The following is a 19,108-nucleotide window of genomic DNA, read 5'->3' as shown; positions in this document are numbered from 1 at the left end:
AATCAAACTTTTTGATCTCTGACTAGGTGAAGGCCATTTCCCTATAGACCTATGAAGTGACCCAGGAGTGCAAGTGTCAGCATTTCCCTGTTACAATGAAAATAGCATCTCAGCTGTAGAAAATGAACTAGTTCCCCGCAAGGTGTTACCACTTATTTAGACATGTGATGCTACAGCAGCTATTCTATTGTTCCTCTACCTGATTTAAGATATTTTCTCAGCATACATATGTCCCTTTAGGTTCAGCTTAATGTTTTGACAGAACGAGTTGCCTAAAAACTGGCACCTGCCTTTTAGTCTAACATGCTACTTTCCTGTCAGGCAACTTTCAAGCACTGTGTTTCTGCGTGTCCAAATGTGTCTGTGTTAAGAGTACGAAGATCACAGTGACAAGCTATTCTGGAACTTAAGGCACCACACTTGACAGTCTGACTTAACACTTGCATTTCTTTTATTTTTTTAAAAAAGCTTTGCCTCTGTGGCCTAAGGAACTAGCATTTTTTAAATAAAAAAATCAACCGTTGGAAGACTGGTATGCCACATTTTAGATAAAGCTGTGCTAGAAACATGTTTGCTCCTGAAAGGCTTCAGAATGTGCTTGAGTAGGTATTAAGTGCCACAATATATGTGTGTTGATTCTAAATCATTGTTTCCCCACCTAATGGCATTTCCTTGGCTACCAAACCATGAACAGTTACTTGAATATTGATTATATGCTGCAGGCCAGCAAACATACTGAAACAGCAAGTTGTGCCTATCTGTGACCATGGGCATAAGCTTGTGTGGACAAAGGAGATGCCTCTCCATATGTTTGTACTTACAGCTTATCTGTGCATATGCTTATCTATCTAGAGACATACACTTGAAATAGAATTCTAATCCTCTGTTTCATTCTTTAATTACTGAATTCAAGCTGCTTCACACATGACATTTTCTTACATTTTCCTTGGAGGAAGAGCATACACCATTATGAGTTAGGATCATATATTTTATAATGTAAATATATGTTGGGAATCTATTGCCAGTAGCGGATTCCCAGTACACACACACACACACACACACACACACGTGTGTAAGATAGGCATGTGTGTAATCTTTATCCATGAAGATGTGCACTTTTTGTTACCTACCTTACATCCATGTGCAGCTAGTGTATCCGTTTCACTTGGCACCTGTCTGTGACAATGCCCTAAATAGACATTTTTTATTTGGTCATAAGGACTTAGCATGCTTGTCCCATTTTCTAGGACCTTGTTCTGCTCCTGTTGTGCCATTTAATCTGAATATTGCATAGCCAATAAAGATGTAGCATTAGTAGCATGTCTTAATTCAGATTTGATATTGATGTCTTCAAGCAGACCAGTGTTTCTACCCAGGCACTGTGCTATTGTTTGGGGAGTTTAGTTTGTTCCCTGCTGACTTGGCTCACTCGACACCCTAATCCATGTTATGACTTAGCAGGACCTGCACAAACTTGTGGGCTTCTGGGGAGAAGCTCATAAAAGCTTTGTTTCTCCTGGTTCTTTTTCTTCCCTTGCCACACTGAGCTAAACCCCAGCTTGTGGTTTAAGCTCTTTTCTTACTAACCCCAAGCTGTGGTTAAGGTTTGTTCTTGGGGTTCACAAGGAGAGAGCATAACCGCAAGCCCAGTTTTGGACAGTATGCTCAGCTCAACTCAGTATGGCATAGAAGCAAAAAGGACTCAGGAGGACCGAAGTCGCTGCAATCTGCTCTCCAGAAGCCCCCTTGTTGCCACATTCCTGGTGAGCCATAGTTTGGCTTATTGCATTGAACAAACCAGGCCCTTATCATAGAGTTGTAGAATTGGAAGGGACCCCAAGGGTCATCTAGTCCAACTCCTTGCAATGCAGGAATCACAACTAAAGCATCCATGACAGATGGCCATCTTTCAAAGGCAAAAGAGACACCCTGGTTTGAAAGTTGTTTTGAAATCCCACTGTGTATCATGAACTGCTCACCTGTGGGAGTTTGATCATCTTGTCTTTGATCATCAAGGGTCTTGTGATATCTGACTACCGATTTATTCTCTGGACTTCTTGGTAACCTTGGTCATCTACCCCTACTGACTTTTCTTCTTAAGGGGAGCTCTTAAAATATATTGTAGGACAGGGGTGACCAATGTGGTGCTCTACAAATGTTGTTGGACTATTACTCCCATCATCTCTATTCATTGGGCTCATTGGCTGAGGATCAGGGAGTCCAACAGCATATGGAGGGCACCATATTGACTACCCCTAGTGCAGGACTAGGGGTAAAATCACAATTAAAAAGTCATTAGGATCTCTCCCACTGGGCATTTGCTGATAGAGGCATTGTAGGATTGGTGACAGTCCTGCTAAAGTTGGCAGTGATGTCTAATTTGCCTTCTTCCCACTCCCACCTGGAGTTGGTAAGGGGGGGGGGATGACAGAGTGGGGAAGAGAGAGAGGAGAGGCACGCTTCACATGATGGGTTCATGAATGGCACACCATGGTTATCCCAGGAGTCAGCATTTTTTATCAGGCTTTAATTGTGCATCAGCTCAGTGCTATGAAGCTCCTTCTGGCGAGGGGAAGCAAAGCAATACCAGTATGGTAGAAATAGGAGTGTATTTATAAGGTTTTATCTTTATTGAAATCAGAGTCTGTCAATACGATTCTAAAAGAATAGTAGCTTTGTTTCCATTCCTAACCCTCAGTGTAATCCCAATAAGGTTGTGCTCCTTAGCCTTTTGTTCTGATTATGACTATTCTCCTCTAAACTTATATTTATTTTCTAACCCACTTGCAAATGGCTGTATGTTGCTGCTTATTTCTAGAGAGACTGTTATATATGGAAGTGTGATTAATATGCTGTTAACTATATTTTTGGTGAGATACTTAAGATATCACTCCAATCTCCCTTCCTCAAATAAAAAGCTGCTGTCCTAGAAAATTACAGCTTCAGGAGCACAAAGAGTTCTGCTAGCTCCCCATGTGCACTCCTCACTTTCTAGACATGACTCATGCTTATGATTCTTTTCCAGTGTGCTATTACACAGATTCTCCTCTTTCCTGTCTTTCATTATGACTTCTAATCTGACATCCTCCATAACCAACCTTTCTATCTGTAGTGCTAAGTATCATATGCCACAGACACTGATTTTTTTTTTAAGAAAAGGAATGGATTAATCTCAATGCTCAGGAAACAAAGAACAGATATCATTGTTCCAAGGACTGGTAATGTTCATAAACAATGTGAAAATATTTGCCTTTTTTCTTTTCTTTTCTTTTCTTTTCTTTTCTTTTTCTCCTTGTACATTCAGATCCTTCCTTGTTTTGAGGCTTTAGCTGGTTCCCACATGTGTGGACAATACTTGATTTTAGTACAACTGATGAGCTGTAGTTGAATGTGTGAACCACCTCCTAGTCTTAAGGAGCAAAGCACCATTACTGCACAATTCCTGTTTTTTCCCTAAGGGATTTTATATTTGAATAGCCTTCTGTGGAAGGTATCCCTTGCATGTTCTTCTAATGAGAGTAAAAGTTACGTAGTATCATGCATGCATGTAGAGAGAGTGCACATTCATATGTTAAACAGTAGAGCTTTTGGTATCTGCAATTCAAATCTATTTTCCCTAGAAATTCTAGTACAATTGAACTATGTAATGTGATCAACCAAAATGACTCCCAGAACAGGTTAAAACATATTAAGAATCATAGCTGCCAAGTTATCCCTTTTTTACAGGGCTTTTCCCTTATGCTGAATAGGCTTCCTTGCGAGAAAAGGGAAAACTTGGCAGCTATGTTAAGAATACAATCACAAAATATGAACATGTACTTTGCATCTGCTGTGGCTTCAACAGGTATGCCTATTCCCATGAATGATGGGTAAATAGTGGAATTAACACAGAGACAGTTTTTATTTAACCTAGGAAATCCACACAAAAACACAAGATATAATGGACCACACCGTATCCTCAAATTTTGTCCCTGAAGCAGGATATGTCACCACACCTAACAGCAGGGCTGTCATTAAAATAGGGTTGAGGCATCTACATTAAGAAGAAATTATATAGCCTAATTGCATTTATGGATCCTACACATCATCTAATGGATCTTACAAGTGATGTTTCCTCACTTCCTCTGCCCTCCCACGGTATAGTGATAAGTAAAGCACACCTTAATCAAATAGTAACTAGTTGAAACTCCAGGGCAATTAATATCTGTTTTAGGATAACTGCAACTTTTACTGGCATCCAATGTTGACAGCAACCCCTGGGTAATGCTTGAAAATCATGTGTGAAACCATTTTCTTTTAAGTGCCAATTCTAATTAGTATATCAAGGGTATTTCTTTCACATCAGTATCACCTAGATCAACAGCTGTGTTACTGTATTTAATTTAATCACAATAATTAATAAATAAATACATGTTCTTAAACCTATATCAACCAAATCAGCAGTTCTGTTACTGTATTTAGCTTGAATACATGCTATTAATTATGCAAAAGTCAGCTAAGTTTAAGAGCGATGCAGGCTCAATTATGTGGACTATATACAGCTTTTTAAAATGAGGGTGGGGATATTTAAAAGAATGAAGTGACTGTGGCCTTCATTCATAGGAACTTAGGATACTGTCTTATTCCAGGACAGCCTAATTGTCCATCCCGCTCAGTATGCTTTGCATGCAAATTTATTTAGGTCTCTTAAGGTGAAATGACAATATGCCATTCATGAATCTCTCTTTATATCTCACAACTACTTCTATTGTTGTTGTTGTTGTTGTTGTTGTTGGTTTTATTTTTTTCTGTTATAATGTTAGGATTTTTTCCTGAATGGCACAATAATATTCTGTTTTCTGGTTGCCCTTCTATTTGGTGTTTTTGTTTGTGGAAATTGCACAGTCACCACGGTTCCTATCATCTAATTCTCTGTGTGTACTGCTATTTCTGTAGCGTAGACAATGAGGAATGCTAGAAGAGAATTTGAGAAGCACACTGCTAAGAACATGAAGATCAACAAATAAAAATTATTTAAATACATTAGTAGCAGGAGACTGGCTCGGGACGTGGTTGGATATTTGGATGACAAATTAGAATTAGGGGAGAACAGTGAGGTAGCTAGGTTTTTTGCTGGTACCAAATATTTCAGAGTAGTTAAAAGAAAAAGGGATTGCAGAGAGTTCCAAAAAAGATCTCTCCAAACTGGGTGAATAAGCAGCAAAATGCCAAATACAATTCAATGTAAGTAAGTGTAGAGTGATGCATATTGGGGTCAAAAGTATTAATTTCACATATATGTTGATGAGGTCTGAATTGTGGTTACTGCCAGGAATGAAACATTTGAGTTATAGTGGATAACTCGATTAAGATGCCGACCCAAGATCCAGCAGCTGTGAAAAATTCAATGCTAGGAATCATTAGGTAAGGAATTGAAAATAAAACTGCCAATATCATAATGCCACAATACAAATCTATGGTGCAGCCACACCTGGAATACTGGGTTGGATCCAGCTATGTTCTGCACAGATTAATGAATCTAGACTAGCCATATTTGTTAATTTAAATGGGCCTGAGCAGAACTCTGTTCATTACAACCAATTGTGTACGCTACTTTTCGCCTTGCCTCAAAAATGACATTGTAGAGCTAGAAATGGTTCAGAAAAGAAATTCCAGGATATTCTAGTGAATCGAGAATCTCCCCTATGAGAAAAAGTTACAGCATTTGGGGCTTTATAGTTTAGAGAAAATGTGAATAAGAGAAGACATGATAGAAGTATATAGAATTGTTCGTAGTATGGAGAAAGTGGATAGAGACTAGTTTCTCTCCCTATCTTATAACACTAGAACTCATTTACAACCAGTGAAGCTGAATGTTGGAAGGTTCAGGACAGACGAAAGAAAGTACTTCTTCACTCAACACATAGTTAAACTATGGAATTTGCTCCCACAAGGAGTAGTTATGACAACCTACTTGAATGGCTATGCCACATTTTACTTCTTATTCCAAAACAGCCGAGTTTTTCGTCTGCCCTGTATTTGTTAACTGTGATTCATTTGTTTGCATTTCAGGCATTTCTTGTTCAAGACATCTTCTGGAACAACTCCTCTATTCAGCAGTTCTTCCCCTGGATACCCTTTGACCTCAGGAACAGTTTACACACCACCTCCCAGACTGCTACCAAGAAATACTTTTTCTAGAAATGCATTCAAGCTGAAAAAGCCCTCTAAGTACTGTAGCTGGAAATGTGCTGCTTTATCAGCGATTGCTGCTGCAATCTTGCTCGCCATCCTGCTGGCCTATTTCATAGGTAAGTCCATATTTCAAAAATCTCACATGAATCTCACATGAAGTGCGGAACTGCTTCATTCCACCCTGCCGTGCTCCTCGTCCAAAATCTCTTTCTTCAATTATTTGGGGATAGGGGGAGAGAAACACATTGCTTAAAGACACTGGAGATTTTATAATCTAATCTAATTTTAATTAGATAGCAGGGTTGTTGTTTTTTAAATTTGTTATCATATGTACCAAGCTTTTTAAATAGTTTGGGCTACCAAATACTTCACTGTAAAACCCTCAAACATGCCCAGTTTGTATTGTTTTGAGATCACAACAAGTGTTGGATTCTTTATATGACCTAATTCTATCAGTTTTATACATCCTGAGTTGAATGGGGCAGGCTGGTGGTGGTGGGAGGCAGAATAGCTAGTGAATTGGAATACTGTATAGCCACTATTTCATTTTTTTGCAGGTTTTGTTCTCTGCACAATAATTGGTACTTTGAAAGTCAACATACATAAAGCCCCTCTTTAACTTTTGTTCTTATTCCACCGTGTCATGTTCTATGGCACTGATTTAGCTGCTCCATACTCTTGCATTGTTAGATTGCGTATTGTCTTTGTTTCTGAATCAGCTTGTTCCTTGCACTATTGGCTGGTCCTGGTATTGATCTTTTAAGTGTCCTCGGATGTTAAGACTATTGTATCAAGACAATCTGGCAGTCAATGGGCTTTTCCACCTCCACCATAATTCTAATGACAGCCATAAGTTTGCTAAAATCTAATAAACCTACATAATTTACAAACTTCATTCTTTGATTACATAAAAACCACTGTTCCGGTTATCAAACATGCAAACATTAATTAGAGTGCATGCTGCAAGCTCCACATATCTATACATTCTGCTTTTGACAGAGGTGTTTTTGCTGGGAGTTTGAAGACGATGTATAGAAATACAAGCAAAAAAGCTTTAATTTTGCCCAAGATACATATGTGGCAAATAAAAGGGAGAAAAGTATGAATGAATAATGGCATTTGTTAGTGGAGAGTGAATTTCCTTTAGGTAAAGGTAAAGGTAAAGGGACCCCTGACCATTAGGTCCAGTCGTGACCGACTCTGGGGTTGCGCGCTCATCTCGCATTATTGGCTGAGGGAGCCGGCGTATAGCTTCCAGGTCATGTGGCCAGCATGACAAAGCCGCTTCTGGCAAACCAGAGCAGCACATGGAAACACCGTTTACCTTCCCGCTGTAGCGGTTCCTATTTATCTACTTGCATTTTGACGTGCTTTCGAACTGCTAGGTTGGCAGGAGCTGGGACCAAGCAACGGGAGCTCACCCCGTCACAGGGATTCGAACCGCCGACCTTCTGATCAGCAAGTCCTAGGCTCAGTGGTTTAACCACAGCGCCACCTGGGTCCCTTTAAAATTTCCTTTAAAAGTAACCAAATTTAGAATTTCCTTTAAAAGTAACCAAATTAGTAGTTGTGCAATCTGCATCCCTCTTCTACATTAGACTCTAATCCTAAAAACACTTAATCCTACACTTACTAGGTAGTAAAAACCCATATAGTAGGACTTACTTCTGAGTAAGTATGTATAGGATTGCATTGCTCACCTTCTTTACCTGGCACAAAAGCTCATTCATTGTTTAACATCTGTGAATATTTATTAACATTGTAATTGGAGAGCGAGGATTAAAACAGTCAAAATCAGGTGTCAGCCTGGTAAGTGTCAAGATGGAAAACTATTTGAAACCCATAGAAACTGCACTGGACTTTCTGAAGAGTGGTATAGAAGTGTAATAGAAAAATATTTTGAATACTACTGAATGTTATTGTGGCTAACATTATTTGTGTTGTTCTGTTCTGAAAATTCTCCTTCCGGTTGTATATTTAAGATATATGCTGTTTGTTACTTTGCAAAAGGTATTCCTTTAAAACTGTGGCCACACTCCCTCTGGAAGCTACTGAAAATGCTTCTGTGGCAGTGCTGGATGTTTGGAAGCCCTGCCTTATACCATGTGCTGTACCAGTTAAGTAGTTTGTATGGCAGTGCTGAACATCCCACGCTGCAACTATACTGGCAGAGAAACTGTACACAGGATTGGAAGAACACACAGGTTAAGTGCTAAAAGTGCTTGCAAATGTTATCCCCAGCTGTGAAGAAGTGCCACCATAGGGAAGCATTTATCAGCCTCCATATGGTGGAGTAACATTTCAATTGGCTGCCAGTAAGATGAGTACAGGAGTTAAATTGCTGTTAAGCATTTCTTAAACTCTGCTTTCTATAGATACAGATAAATTCATTTATATACAATGTACAGTTTAACTTTTCAAATAAGTTGTCCACAACATGCTTCTAAGCCGTGACCTTAGCAAAATTTGATATTTAATTTACAGGTGTCATTATTATATTAGATAGAAATAGAATATTGTAGGGAGAGGAAAACTGGTGAATATTTCATACTACACTAGCTAGAGATTAAACAAAAAAAGAGCCACCCCTTCAGTATTTCATTAAAAATCCTTGTTTCTATTCTCATATTGGTAACATGTAAAGTCAGTTACTACAAAAGTACAAATATAATGTGCATGGTAAAGTATGTGGAATGTATTATGTTCCATATGGTATTTATTACACATGCATGTTTACGCACCCCCAAAGAGGTTAAACAGAAATGTTTTGTTTTTTCCTGGAGGCATTTAGGCTGGAAAATTAGGCTCTGTACCATCTTTCAGTTTTCCCTGAAACAGTAATGCTGGACAACAAAAGCAACAGCAATGTGTCTAGCTTTTCATTTTAGATAAAATTAAAAGCAAGACAAAAACGTTTTTAAAAGAAGATGGAAACGTATTAAAGTTTTGAAGATATAACTATTTTTAAAGAGCTGGTTTTTATTGTGCAGTTTCAACAGCTTTCATGTGTTAATTTCTGTTGTCTCTGCTCCCCCCTACATTTGCACAAATGCAGTTGGCTAGGACTTGTGGCAGTTTTACATAATGAGGTAGAAAGCGGGTGTATCAATTCAGCAGTAAGTTTTCTTTAAGGGGTTTCTCTGCGTGATCCTTCTAACATCATGTGACATATATATTGTACATTATGTTGTTGTGTTGTGTTTCTTTAAGCATCGGCACATTGTGACAAAAACTTGTCACCACTTTGTCAGATAATTCTGAAAGCCCCAAACCAAAATACATCAAAATCCATTGTGAAGGCTATGAGATTCGGATTTTGTCCTTTTAAAACAGGCGTGCCTCTAAAACAGTGGATCAAGTGATAAACCCAGAAAAATTACAGTCAGCATTGCTCTGAGTAGTTACTGGTAATATGAAGCATATACCACAAACCCTATTGTTGGCCTATCTTTGCTCTTTGTAACTGGATCAGAGATGAAAGCATTTGTCAGTTAAATTCATTTTTTGTTCTCTCCTTCCATGCCAAACTTCGAGAATTAGAAAGTCACCTTCTCATTTTTTTTCGCTGCAGTAATTCTTTCCAAATGCAAAATGCCATATTTTAAGTGTTCCTCTAAACTACTCTGACTTCTGTCAATCTGACTCTGAGCTTGGAAAAGCATCAGGCCATCAACATGTCAGTATGTTAAAAGCGTGGTAATTTTGGGTACTTAGGGTTTCCTTGGGAAACAATAGAAGTATTATTTTCTAGGGAAGCTAAAAGCCTGCAATGTATTTAAAGTTGTTCTACTTGAAAATTGATATGTTGAGACTCATACTGATGAATTTTAGAGTGCTGGGACTATTTTGCTGCCTTCCATCATGTGAAATAGACCTGGACTTGGGGAAATAAAGGGAAAATGACAGAAAAAGATGGTGAAGAAGAGACACTTATATAACAGCCCTAGTGTATGCACAGAATAGGAAGAATACAATCCATTTAGTTCTCAGTTTTTGACTATAAATGCAGATGATATTGTTATTTCAGACCTTACCTTCATCTGTAAATAAAAAGGGGTTAAATCATCATTTCTCTCTTGTAAATAACTATACCTTGGGATTTTAGCACACACCCCATCACCAATTGGCACAGAAGCTGCTGTTTTTTGGCTACTTTCCTACAATCCAGCTTTGTGACATGGCCAACCATATTCAGTATTCTAACAGGAATGTAATTAGCACAATCTTAACACCTATTAAGTTTTCATAGTACTGTAATATATTCCCATGCCTGGTAAAGGTAAAGGGACCCCTGACCATTAGGTCCAGTCATGACCGACTCTGGGGTTGCGTGCTCATCTCACATTATTGGCCAAGGGAGCCAGCGTATAGCTTCCAGGTCATGTGGCCAGCATGACAAAGCCGCTTCTGGCAAACCAGAGCAGCACATGGAAACGCCGTTTGCCTTCCCGCTGTAGCGGTTCCTATTTATCTACTTGCATTTTGATGTGCTTTCGAACTGCTAGGTTGGCAGGAGCTGGGACCAAGCAACGGGAGCTCACCCCGTCACAGGGATTCGTACCGCCGACCTTCTGATCAGCAAGCCCTAGGCTCAGTGGTTTAACCCACAGCGCCACCTGGGTCACCATGCCTAGTAGGGCCAGTTAACTCATATCACCAAAAGTGATGGAAGATGTATCAGGATGTTGCCTAGCATTTTGGTCTTCAACTAGGGATGGGGACCCTGACTAAGGTGGATGCAACAATAGTAACATCAAACAAATATAGTAAAAATAATAATAAATGTGACACAAACCATGGTTGAGTGAAAAAGTAAGTCCTAGGTCTGAAAATTTTGAGGACTACTGTCCTAGTAAATGTTACATACAGACTGGGCTGACATCAGTATGAGGCACAGTTGCTTGCTGCCTCTCCTACTGGTCAAGCCTGCATGATATTTGGTTATTTTAAAAGGGTTTTCATATATCCTATATTTACATATATCCTATATTTAGTTATTATCTGCTCCTCTGTAAAGACACTTATGTAGCTTCCTGTCATTGAAAAGTGTTTGCATGCATTTCTTTTAACTCTTTCCATACCCTGAGTATTTTTTTTCTGAAACAGGGGTGTTAGGAAGTAATCACCCACAGAAATTTTAGCATATCTTAAAAAGAAAATATGTCTACACATCTCAGGGATGTCATGGTAGCGGTACACGATTTGTGCTAGATAGTAGTCATACAGCATTGAGGGAGAAACTGCAGGTTTCATTATACATGCAATAAACCCCAAAGCAAATGACATAGTTTTAGAGTAACAACTTTGATATATGTGTATTATATTTAAAAAAACCACCTGTATCATTAATTACAAGTTGGATATGTTAATATATGAATGTTTTCAGATTTATAATTCATTACAATCCAGAGATGACATTGAACATGTTTAACTAGAAATGTTTGAGAGGTTATACAAACACTAAAACAGTAAAGAATATCTCAGTCTCTGAAAAGTGGATAACTACATCTATATGGTTGGAAAGAACTTGCTTTTGGCTGGCTGCCACCTTTGGCATTGGCACTACAATGACTTCCGTTGGATTTAGTTGAAGGTCAAGGTGAGTGAGCCAATTAAAGAGTAAATTAAGATTTTTTTGGCTCTGTCTTTCGGTTAGGATACAAAAGAGAAAGTGCTAGCAAGACTGAAATGATGACCTTATTCATCACATTGTTTTTTACCTATCTATTGTGTTTCTCTCTCTCTCTCTCTCACACACACACACACACACACACACAATCACTAAGGTTTTTAGCTTTCTCGTTTCATATATTTGCCACCTAACATTTTATGCTATTTTATCTTTTACATTTCTGCTCCCTGAAGTCAATAATTTGATATCAGAAACTTGAAGTGCTGAAATATATATTTTTAAATTGGCTTGCAATATCCTTAATATGCTATTTCTCTCCATTTTCACCACTACTAAGATACAGAAATGTTCGCACATCATGGTAAGCCATGGTTACTGGTTTGCTATGGATGAGCAGATTGCTCTTGCTTTACTTCTCTCCTAGAGCGAGCGGGGGATGGGGTGGGGGGACAGGACACACCAAATCACAATATTTTGCTTAGCTGTGTGAGAATTGAACCAGGAATTGTGATTTGATTATCTCCAAACAAGCCATGGTCTGGAGCCAAGTTTTGTCATTTGCTTCCACTCGCAGTCTCCTTTGCTCAAACAAACTACAATTTCCAGTTCAGACATCATGCTGAAGATAATGGTTTGTCACTCTGATTTGTACTAGAGAAGGAACAAAACAGAAGCAATCTACACGTTCACAATAAACTAATTGCACATTCAAGGTAAACCACATGACTGATGTGCAAGCTGGGCCAATGACTAGTTTAAGTGTACCCAGTTTGCTCAACAGCTTAGCGGGTATCCCACCTTTCTACACTTCCCTTTAAACTTTTCTGTGTAACCCTTGGGGCTTAGTATTAGTTCAAATGACTCTAAGCAGTTTATCTGAAATTTAAATTCTAAGCAATTGACATAAAATAGTGTCAGGATGCTTCTAGAATTGTCACTGCCATTTGAAGGCAAAGTGTCCTCAGTGGCTTGGAGTGCTTCTGTGCAACTTATAATAATCTATGCTGTGTTGACATCCTGGATTGACTCCTGAAATGTGCTTAACATGATGTTTCCCTTGAATATGATATGGAAATTGCATCTAGTGCAGAATGTGATCGTCGGGGTGTTGGTGGGAACAGTGGGCTGGTCACATACAACTCTATTCTGAAACAGCTGCATTGGTTGCCAGGTCCAATTCATGGTTCTTATGTTGACATATAAAGCCATTAATGACCTAGGGTACAAATATATGAGAAACCACTTTATCCTTTATCAGCCTACCCATGCATTAAGTGAATGAGGCTGTCCTGGTGGTCCCTCAGTTAAATGAGCTACGTTGTATGGGAACCTTTTTGATAGTAGCTCCACTTCTGTGGAATCACCTCACTGAGTAGTGTTTTGCCCCTGCTTTATATTAATATAAAAACTCACATTTTGTCAGGCTTTTAGAGGCTGCTTAAGTTCTTTTTTATAAGTTTTGATGCTAATTGTGACATTTATATATTTATGGGAATTGTTTTAAAGTTTTGGTTTATTATGTATTATGCTTTGTATTACTTTGTTCCGATGTAAGCTGCCCTGTGACTGTTTTGGTGAAAAATAGAAATATATTTTAAAAACAAATAAATCAGTCACATGTCTGAGGGACTTGTGACTTTTGTTGCTATGATTTGTAATCCAGAAATCAGCAGCTGGTTAGTTTGAGTAGTTGCAGTGCTGTGTGACTTCTTCTTTTGCTATTCTGTACAGAAATCGCAACTAAGATTTCCTCCTATAGGCCCACCTGGTTTTTTCTGTACTGGAAAACAATAATTGCATAATTAAGACTGCAATCCTATGCATTCTCACTTGGAGATAAGCTCCACTGAAGTCAGAGGGACTCTTCCCTCCAAAAAAATAAGCCTAGAATTGGGCTGTGCAAGTGAAAAACATTAACATATGGGCATGAATGTTGCAAATCATTATTATGTGACCAAAGGGGCTTGGAATATTAAAGAATTATTTTTAAAGCCCTTTGTGAAAGCACCTGCAAGTTTTAAGGAATGCCCTAAGCAACTAGCCTATCCAGAATTTCATCCCAATGTCTTTGTACCACACATATTAATTTTAGCATACAGGAAGCCTTTATTCTAGCTATCGTCATTTTGCTGTTATGCCGCCTTTGGATCCATTAGAGTGAATTCCTCCCCCCCCCCCCCCCCGTGGCCTCTTCTGCATTACTTTGGGACACTGGCTGTAAATTTGTTGCAAACTTTATTCACAGGGGGTTATTGTCTTAGTAAGTGCTTCATAATACCTCTCATTCTGATTACACTTCTGATGCAATTGTGGCTTTTTTCTTGCTTAGAATTACACTAGATGTCTTTTTACAGCCAAAGTTAATGAAAACTTTCACTACAGTCAGGGGAAGCCTCTGTTTTCCTACTGTACTGTTTTTTTGCAAGTTGATTTAATAAAACAGTGGAAAATATATGTAGGTTGGGTTTCATTCTTACTTCAGTGCCCTGGGGAATTTATTCAGGATTTGGAGGAGCTCTTCTTTTGCAAACACTTCTTTATCCAAGACTCCAAATCCCTACTTCACAAAAGGGCAGGACCAAATTGCTAGAACTGATAGAAAATGCAGCACAAGTGAATGAGCAAGATTCCATAAATTATTAGTTTAATCTTGTATTCAGACTTTTTTTGTGGAAAGCAACAAATGCATTCAATTAATAATAATGATAATTTGTGGTGTTTTTTTTAAAAAAAAATTAAGAACATACTTTAATTATGGTACAGTGGGTATTCTAAAGTGACATGACACACTCTGTTTTCCAGGGAATACAATTCTCTATAGGTGGCATAAAAGTTTTACAATTGGTTTCAGGACTGTAAGCTCCTTTCTAGTTCCCTCCTGGGCCATTTTAGGGATCGTCTCTTCAAAGGATGTTTTTGCCTGCATTGGCTGGCCCTTTGATAAGATTTGTCTGCATCATATCATAGCCTTGCATACTGATACTAGGCCATTACTCGGCAGGAAGAGTGAGCTTGAAGTCCACTCCTACCAGAAATATCAGTGTTAAATAACTTGTGTGACAATTCACTCTGAAAGGTCAGTGTTCAATAGCCCTCAAAATTTCTCATTTCTTTCCCATGGGGGTTGCACAGTGGGCTGCAGAATAGAGCATTACTACAGGACACTAGTGTTCGACTTGATGATTAATTTGCAATTGGATGCAATGAATCCAATGTTGTATGTGATTTGACTGTGTAAGTATTGTTAATGTACTTGGTTTGTCGTGCATGGCCCCCTGAGTTTGAGTTCCACATTCACAGACCCAGACTTCCGAAACACAGGTTTTTAAAAGTTCCTGCTCTCTGAAAGAAGGGTTGTTGGGCTGTTAACCAACTCATAATTTGCTCCCTAAATGGGAAATGCAGTCATTTCTCTGGTTTAGCATATTGAATTTTTGAATAGATTAAGGCTTTCTTTTTCATTATAACAGGTTATATTTTGGTACATTAATTTGGTACAACCACTCGCTCAATCACCTTGCCCAGTCTCAAATCTACCATTCTTGGGCAAGGTGATTGAGCGAGTGGTTGCTGAACAACCTGGAGGATGCGGACCATTTGGATCCCTTCCAATCGGGAGTCAGGCCTCATCATGGGACTGAAACTGCCTTGGTCGCGCTGGTTGATGATCTCTGGCGGGCTAGGGACAAAGGTGAGAGCTGTTTCCTAGTTCTGCTGGATCTCTCAGCGGCCTTTGATACAATCGACCATAACATACTTCTGGACCGTCCAGAGGGGTTGGGAGCTGGGGGGACTGAGATACAGTGGTTCCGCTCCTTCCTCCTGGGCCAGGTTCAGAAAGTGGTGGTGGGGGATGAGTGTTCAGACCCCTGGGCTCTCACTTGTGGGGTGCCTCAGGGTTCCGTCCTCTCCCCCATGCTTTTTCACATCTATATGAAGCTGCTGGGAGAGATCATCAGGGGGTTTGGGCTGGGTGTTCATCAGTATGCGAATGACACCCAACTCTATCTCTCTTTTAAATCAGAACCAGTGAAGGTGGTGAAGGTCTTGTGTGAGTGTCTGGAGGCAGTTGGAGGGTGGGTGGCGGCAGATTGAGGTTGAATCCTGACAAGACAGAAGTACTGCTTTTGGGGGACAGGAGGCAGGCAGGTGTGGAGGACTCCCTGGTCCTGAATGGGGTAACTGTGCCCCTGAAGGAGCAGGTACGCAGCCTGGGAGTCATTTTGGACTCACAGCTGTCCATGGAGCCACAGGTTAATTCTGTGTCCAGGGCGGCTGTCTATCAGCTCCATCTGGTACGCAGGCTGAGACCCTACCTGCCCGCAGACTGTCTCACCAGAGTGGTGCATGCTCTAGTTATCTCCTGCTTGGACTACTGCAATGCGCTCTATGTGGGGCTACCTTTGAAGGTGACCCGGAAACTGTAACTAATCCAGAATGCGGCAGCTAGACTGGTGACTGGAGTGGCCGCCGAGACCACATAACACCGGTCCTAAGAGACCTACATTGGCTCCCAGTATGTTTCTGAGCACAGTTCAAAGTGTTGGTGCTGACCTTTAAAGCCCTAAACGGCCTCGGTCCGTTTAGCTCGGACACTAATAGGTCCACGTTGAAATTGATTGTGAACACCCGGTTTTGCATAATAAGGGAAATTCCAGGGAGATTGAAATCTCAAGTTACTCATTCTCAGTTGGGAAAATGTTTCCTTATTCCTGACAAAAAAGCTTGCATTTCATTGCCACTAGCAGAAGAAGAATGAGGAAGAACACAATCCAGATCCCAGGTGCTGCCCAGAGGAGCTTAACAGAATAACAGGGCCACCACTCCATCCACAGCCCTACTGGCACACAAGTTGGAGTGAAAGGTAGGGCAGGTAGATCACAGCAATTGAACACAAACTGGGCCTCGTGTTGTCAAGTGATGGCAGTGGAGCCAGCTGTATTGGATCCTGAGTTGGCTTAGCCCCTTCCACCCTTGGGAAGCTACATTTTTTAATGTTTCTATTGGCTGCCACCAGCGGGAAACCTGCCAGTAGCACTTTACCCCATTCACATGTTTAGGAAGTGGAACGGGGATCTCTGTGCTGGCGGAGTGATGCTGATGGAGACCAGCAAGGCTGGGTGGAGGGACACCTCTGTCCAATCTAACCTGGACTCCCTGCCCCCCACACCTGACACTAAGGGAGGGTTAACTCACACCTTTTATTTTGCAGTGTTAAGGTGCCTAGGAAAATTTTTTGGATTGTCATTATCATCATTTCCCCCCATATTCCTCTGGACATCTGTGTACATCTGTTTGTGTCTATGTGTAACAAAGGATTTTAAGCCTTATCTCTCTCCACTTAATTCACTCTGCATCCATAGTACTTCTTTATGCTTCTGAAGACATTTTTTCTTAGAACCTTCAAGGCTGGACTTGAATTACAAAAGTCAAGGCATTATGAAGCTATTCTATCCGTATATTATAGCATTTAAAATTTACCTGAGAGGTTAATGTATACTAACTTCAAAGCATAAACAAAGTGCAAATGAGAAATTTACCAACAACAGTGAGTACTTCCCATGTTAGCTGTGGGTTTAACTATATTTTTCTAAGCAGAGCAGAATGTGTTCTATTTTAAGTTGGATTTTAAAAGTCAGAACATGCATAGTATTACACTTCTTCAGAATAAATCACATTCTTTAAGTTTTACAGCATTATTGTGCTGCATATGGATTAAAGCAACAGTTAAGATACCGTCTCAGTAATACAATAAATGCCCTCAAACCCTGAGGAAGGAAACACAAAAGAGCAGGAAGGTAAGTGAGAAAATGATGAGAAAGCAAACAAAGTGTAAAAAGTAGGTATGAAATAAAGAGTGTGAAAATAATAATTAGAAAGGGTAATAAAAATGCTGCAGCACTGCATTGTGTGGTGGAATGTGGGAATGGAAGTGACAGGAAATATAGAATTCTATGAAACTTTAGGCACAATTTTATATGATGAAGTGAATAAATATCTCTTCAGTAAATTCTGTCTTTACCTAAACAATAATGCTAGTAAAAACAACACCTGTTCGCTGGAATTAACTTCACATCCTGATTATTCAGAATTAATTTCTATAGGGGGTCCCCCCCCATTCGTTTTATTGCATTGTTGCTGAATCTAAGCTGATTTTGGTGACATAAATATATTGGAAAGTGAAAATATTACTAAATGTAATTGAATCTACAGGGATAGGAATATCCATTTATAGTAGAGTGCTTGGAACTAAAGGGACTGGCATTTTGCTGCCTGGAGAAAAAGACAAGATTGCCCCTTACAATTCTACGTGCCAAAGCCATCTAAAATGGCAATTCAATATTTGTATGAAACTGGGTGTGGGACAGAGATCCTTTACCACACCTAAAGGCAGGAGGCTCACTTAGGTGTTGAAAAGCAAGTTACATGCCATACACCAGCTCCCCAACACCATACAACCAACCCCTCAGTATCTGTTTCCTGATGTGGCAGCCTCACTCTGCCTAACAATAGTTCTGGGCCTGACACTCCCACTTGGACAACGGTAATATGAGGATTCATCTTCCAGGCCCTCCCTCACACAGAGAGAGGGAGCATTAGCTTGCCCAGACTCCTGCACCTTTAAGAGGGAGCTTCAACAAACATAGATTGCATGAGAAGCTACACTCAGTGAAATTCCACCTTCTACACAACTATGAACTCTGTAAGTGCCCTGTCTTTTTCTCTCTCTGACTGCCATAATTGTGGCTTTGGTCTCTGTTCTCCCCTGAATCCAACAGCTTATTAAAGGCCTGTCCAAAACAATTGCCTTCCCATCCTTGGCAAAAAAAACCCGGAGGGAGTGTTGTCTGAGGCAGGGCCGTCTTAACTATATCTGGCGCCCTGGTGCCAAGATCCCTCTTGCGCCCCCCGTGAGTGAGGAGGGCAGGAGGGGCGCACGGCGAGCTGAGAGGCGCGGAGGAGGCAGCCCCAGGCTCGTGCTCCCTGCGCGCCTCCGGAGAGTGGCCTGAAGCCGCTCAAAAACTGAGAGGCACGGAGGAGGCGGCCTCAGGCTCCCGCTCCCCGTGCGAAACTCTGGAGGCGCGCGGGGAGCACAAGCCTGGGGCCGCCGCGCTGCGCCTCTCAGCTGTTTCTCAAGACTCCACAACTCACTTGCCCTGCTCTGCCTTCTTCTTGAGTGCTTTTATCTGGGTATAATGTTTTCTTGTACTATGATAATTCATCTTTACCAAGATCTCTGGTTTCCAGTAGGCATTTTCTAAGAAACTTACAGGAAGTAGAAACTTATTGACTTACTATCAT

At 40.2% G+C, this 19,108-nt stretch overlaps 1 protein-coding gene across 4 annotated transcripts in view; it reads left to right on the top strand.

The window, feature by feature from the left end:
* TENM2 (teneurin transmembrane protein 2) overlaps nucleotides 1-19,108 on the top strand; it is a 645,216-nt gene that overhangs the window by 432,785 nt on the left and 193,323 nt on the right. For all 4 annotated transcript variants that reach the window (XM_035105136.2, XM_035105139.2, XM_035105137.2 and 1 more), the window contains one exon: nucleotides 6,052-6,290. In XM_035105136.2, coding sequence (XP_034961027.1) covers nucleotides 6,052-6,290 — 239 coding nt within the window. The remainder of the gene's footprint in view (nucleotides 1-6,051; nucleotides 6,291-19,108) is intronic.

Source organism: Zootoca vivipara, chromosome 2, assembly GCF_963506605.1.
Source record: "Zootoca vivipara chromosome 2, rZooViv1.1, whole genome shotgun sequence".
Lineage (NCBI taxonomy): Eukaryota > Metazoa > Chordata > Lepidosauria > Squamata > Lacertidae > Zootoca > Zootoca vivipara.
The sequence above is the reverse complement of the archived record's forward strand: the minus strand, read 5'-3'. Positions and strand labels throughout refer to the sequence as shown.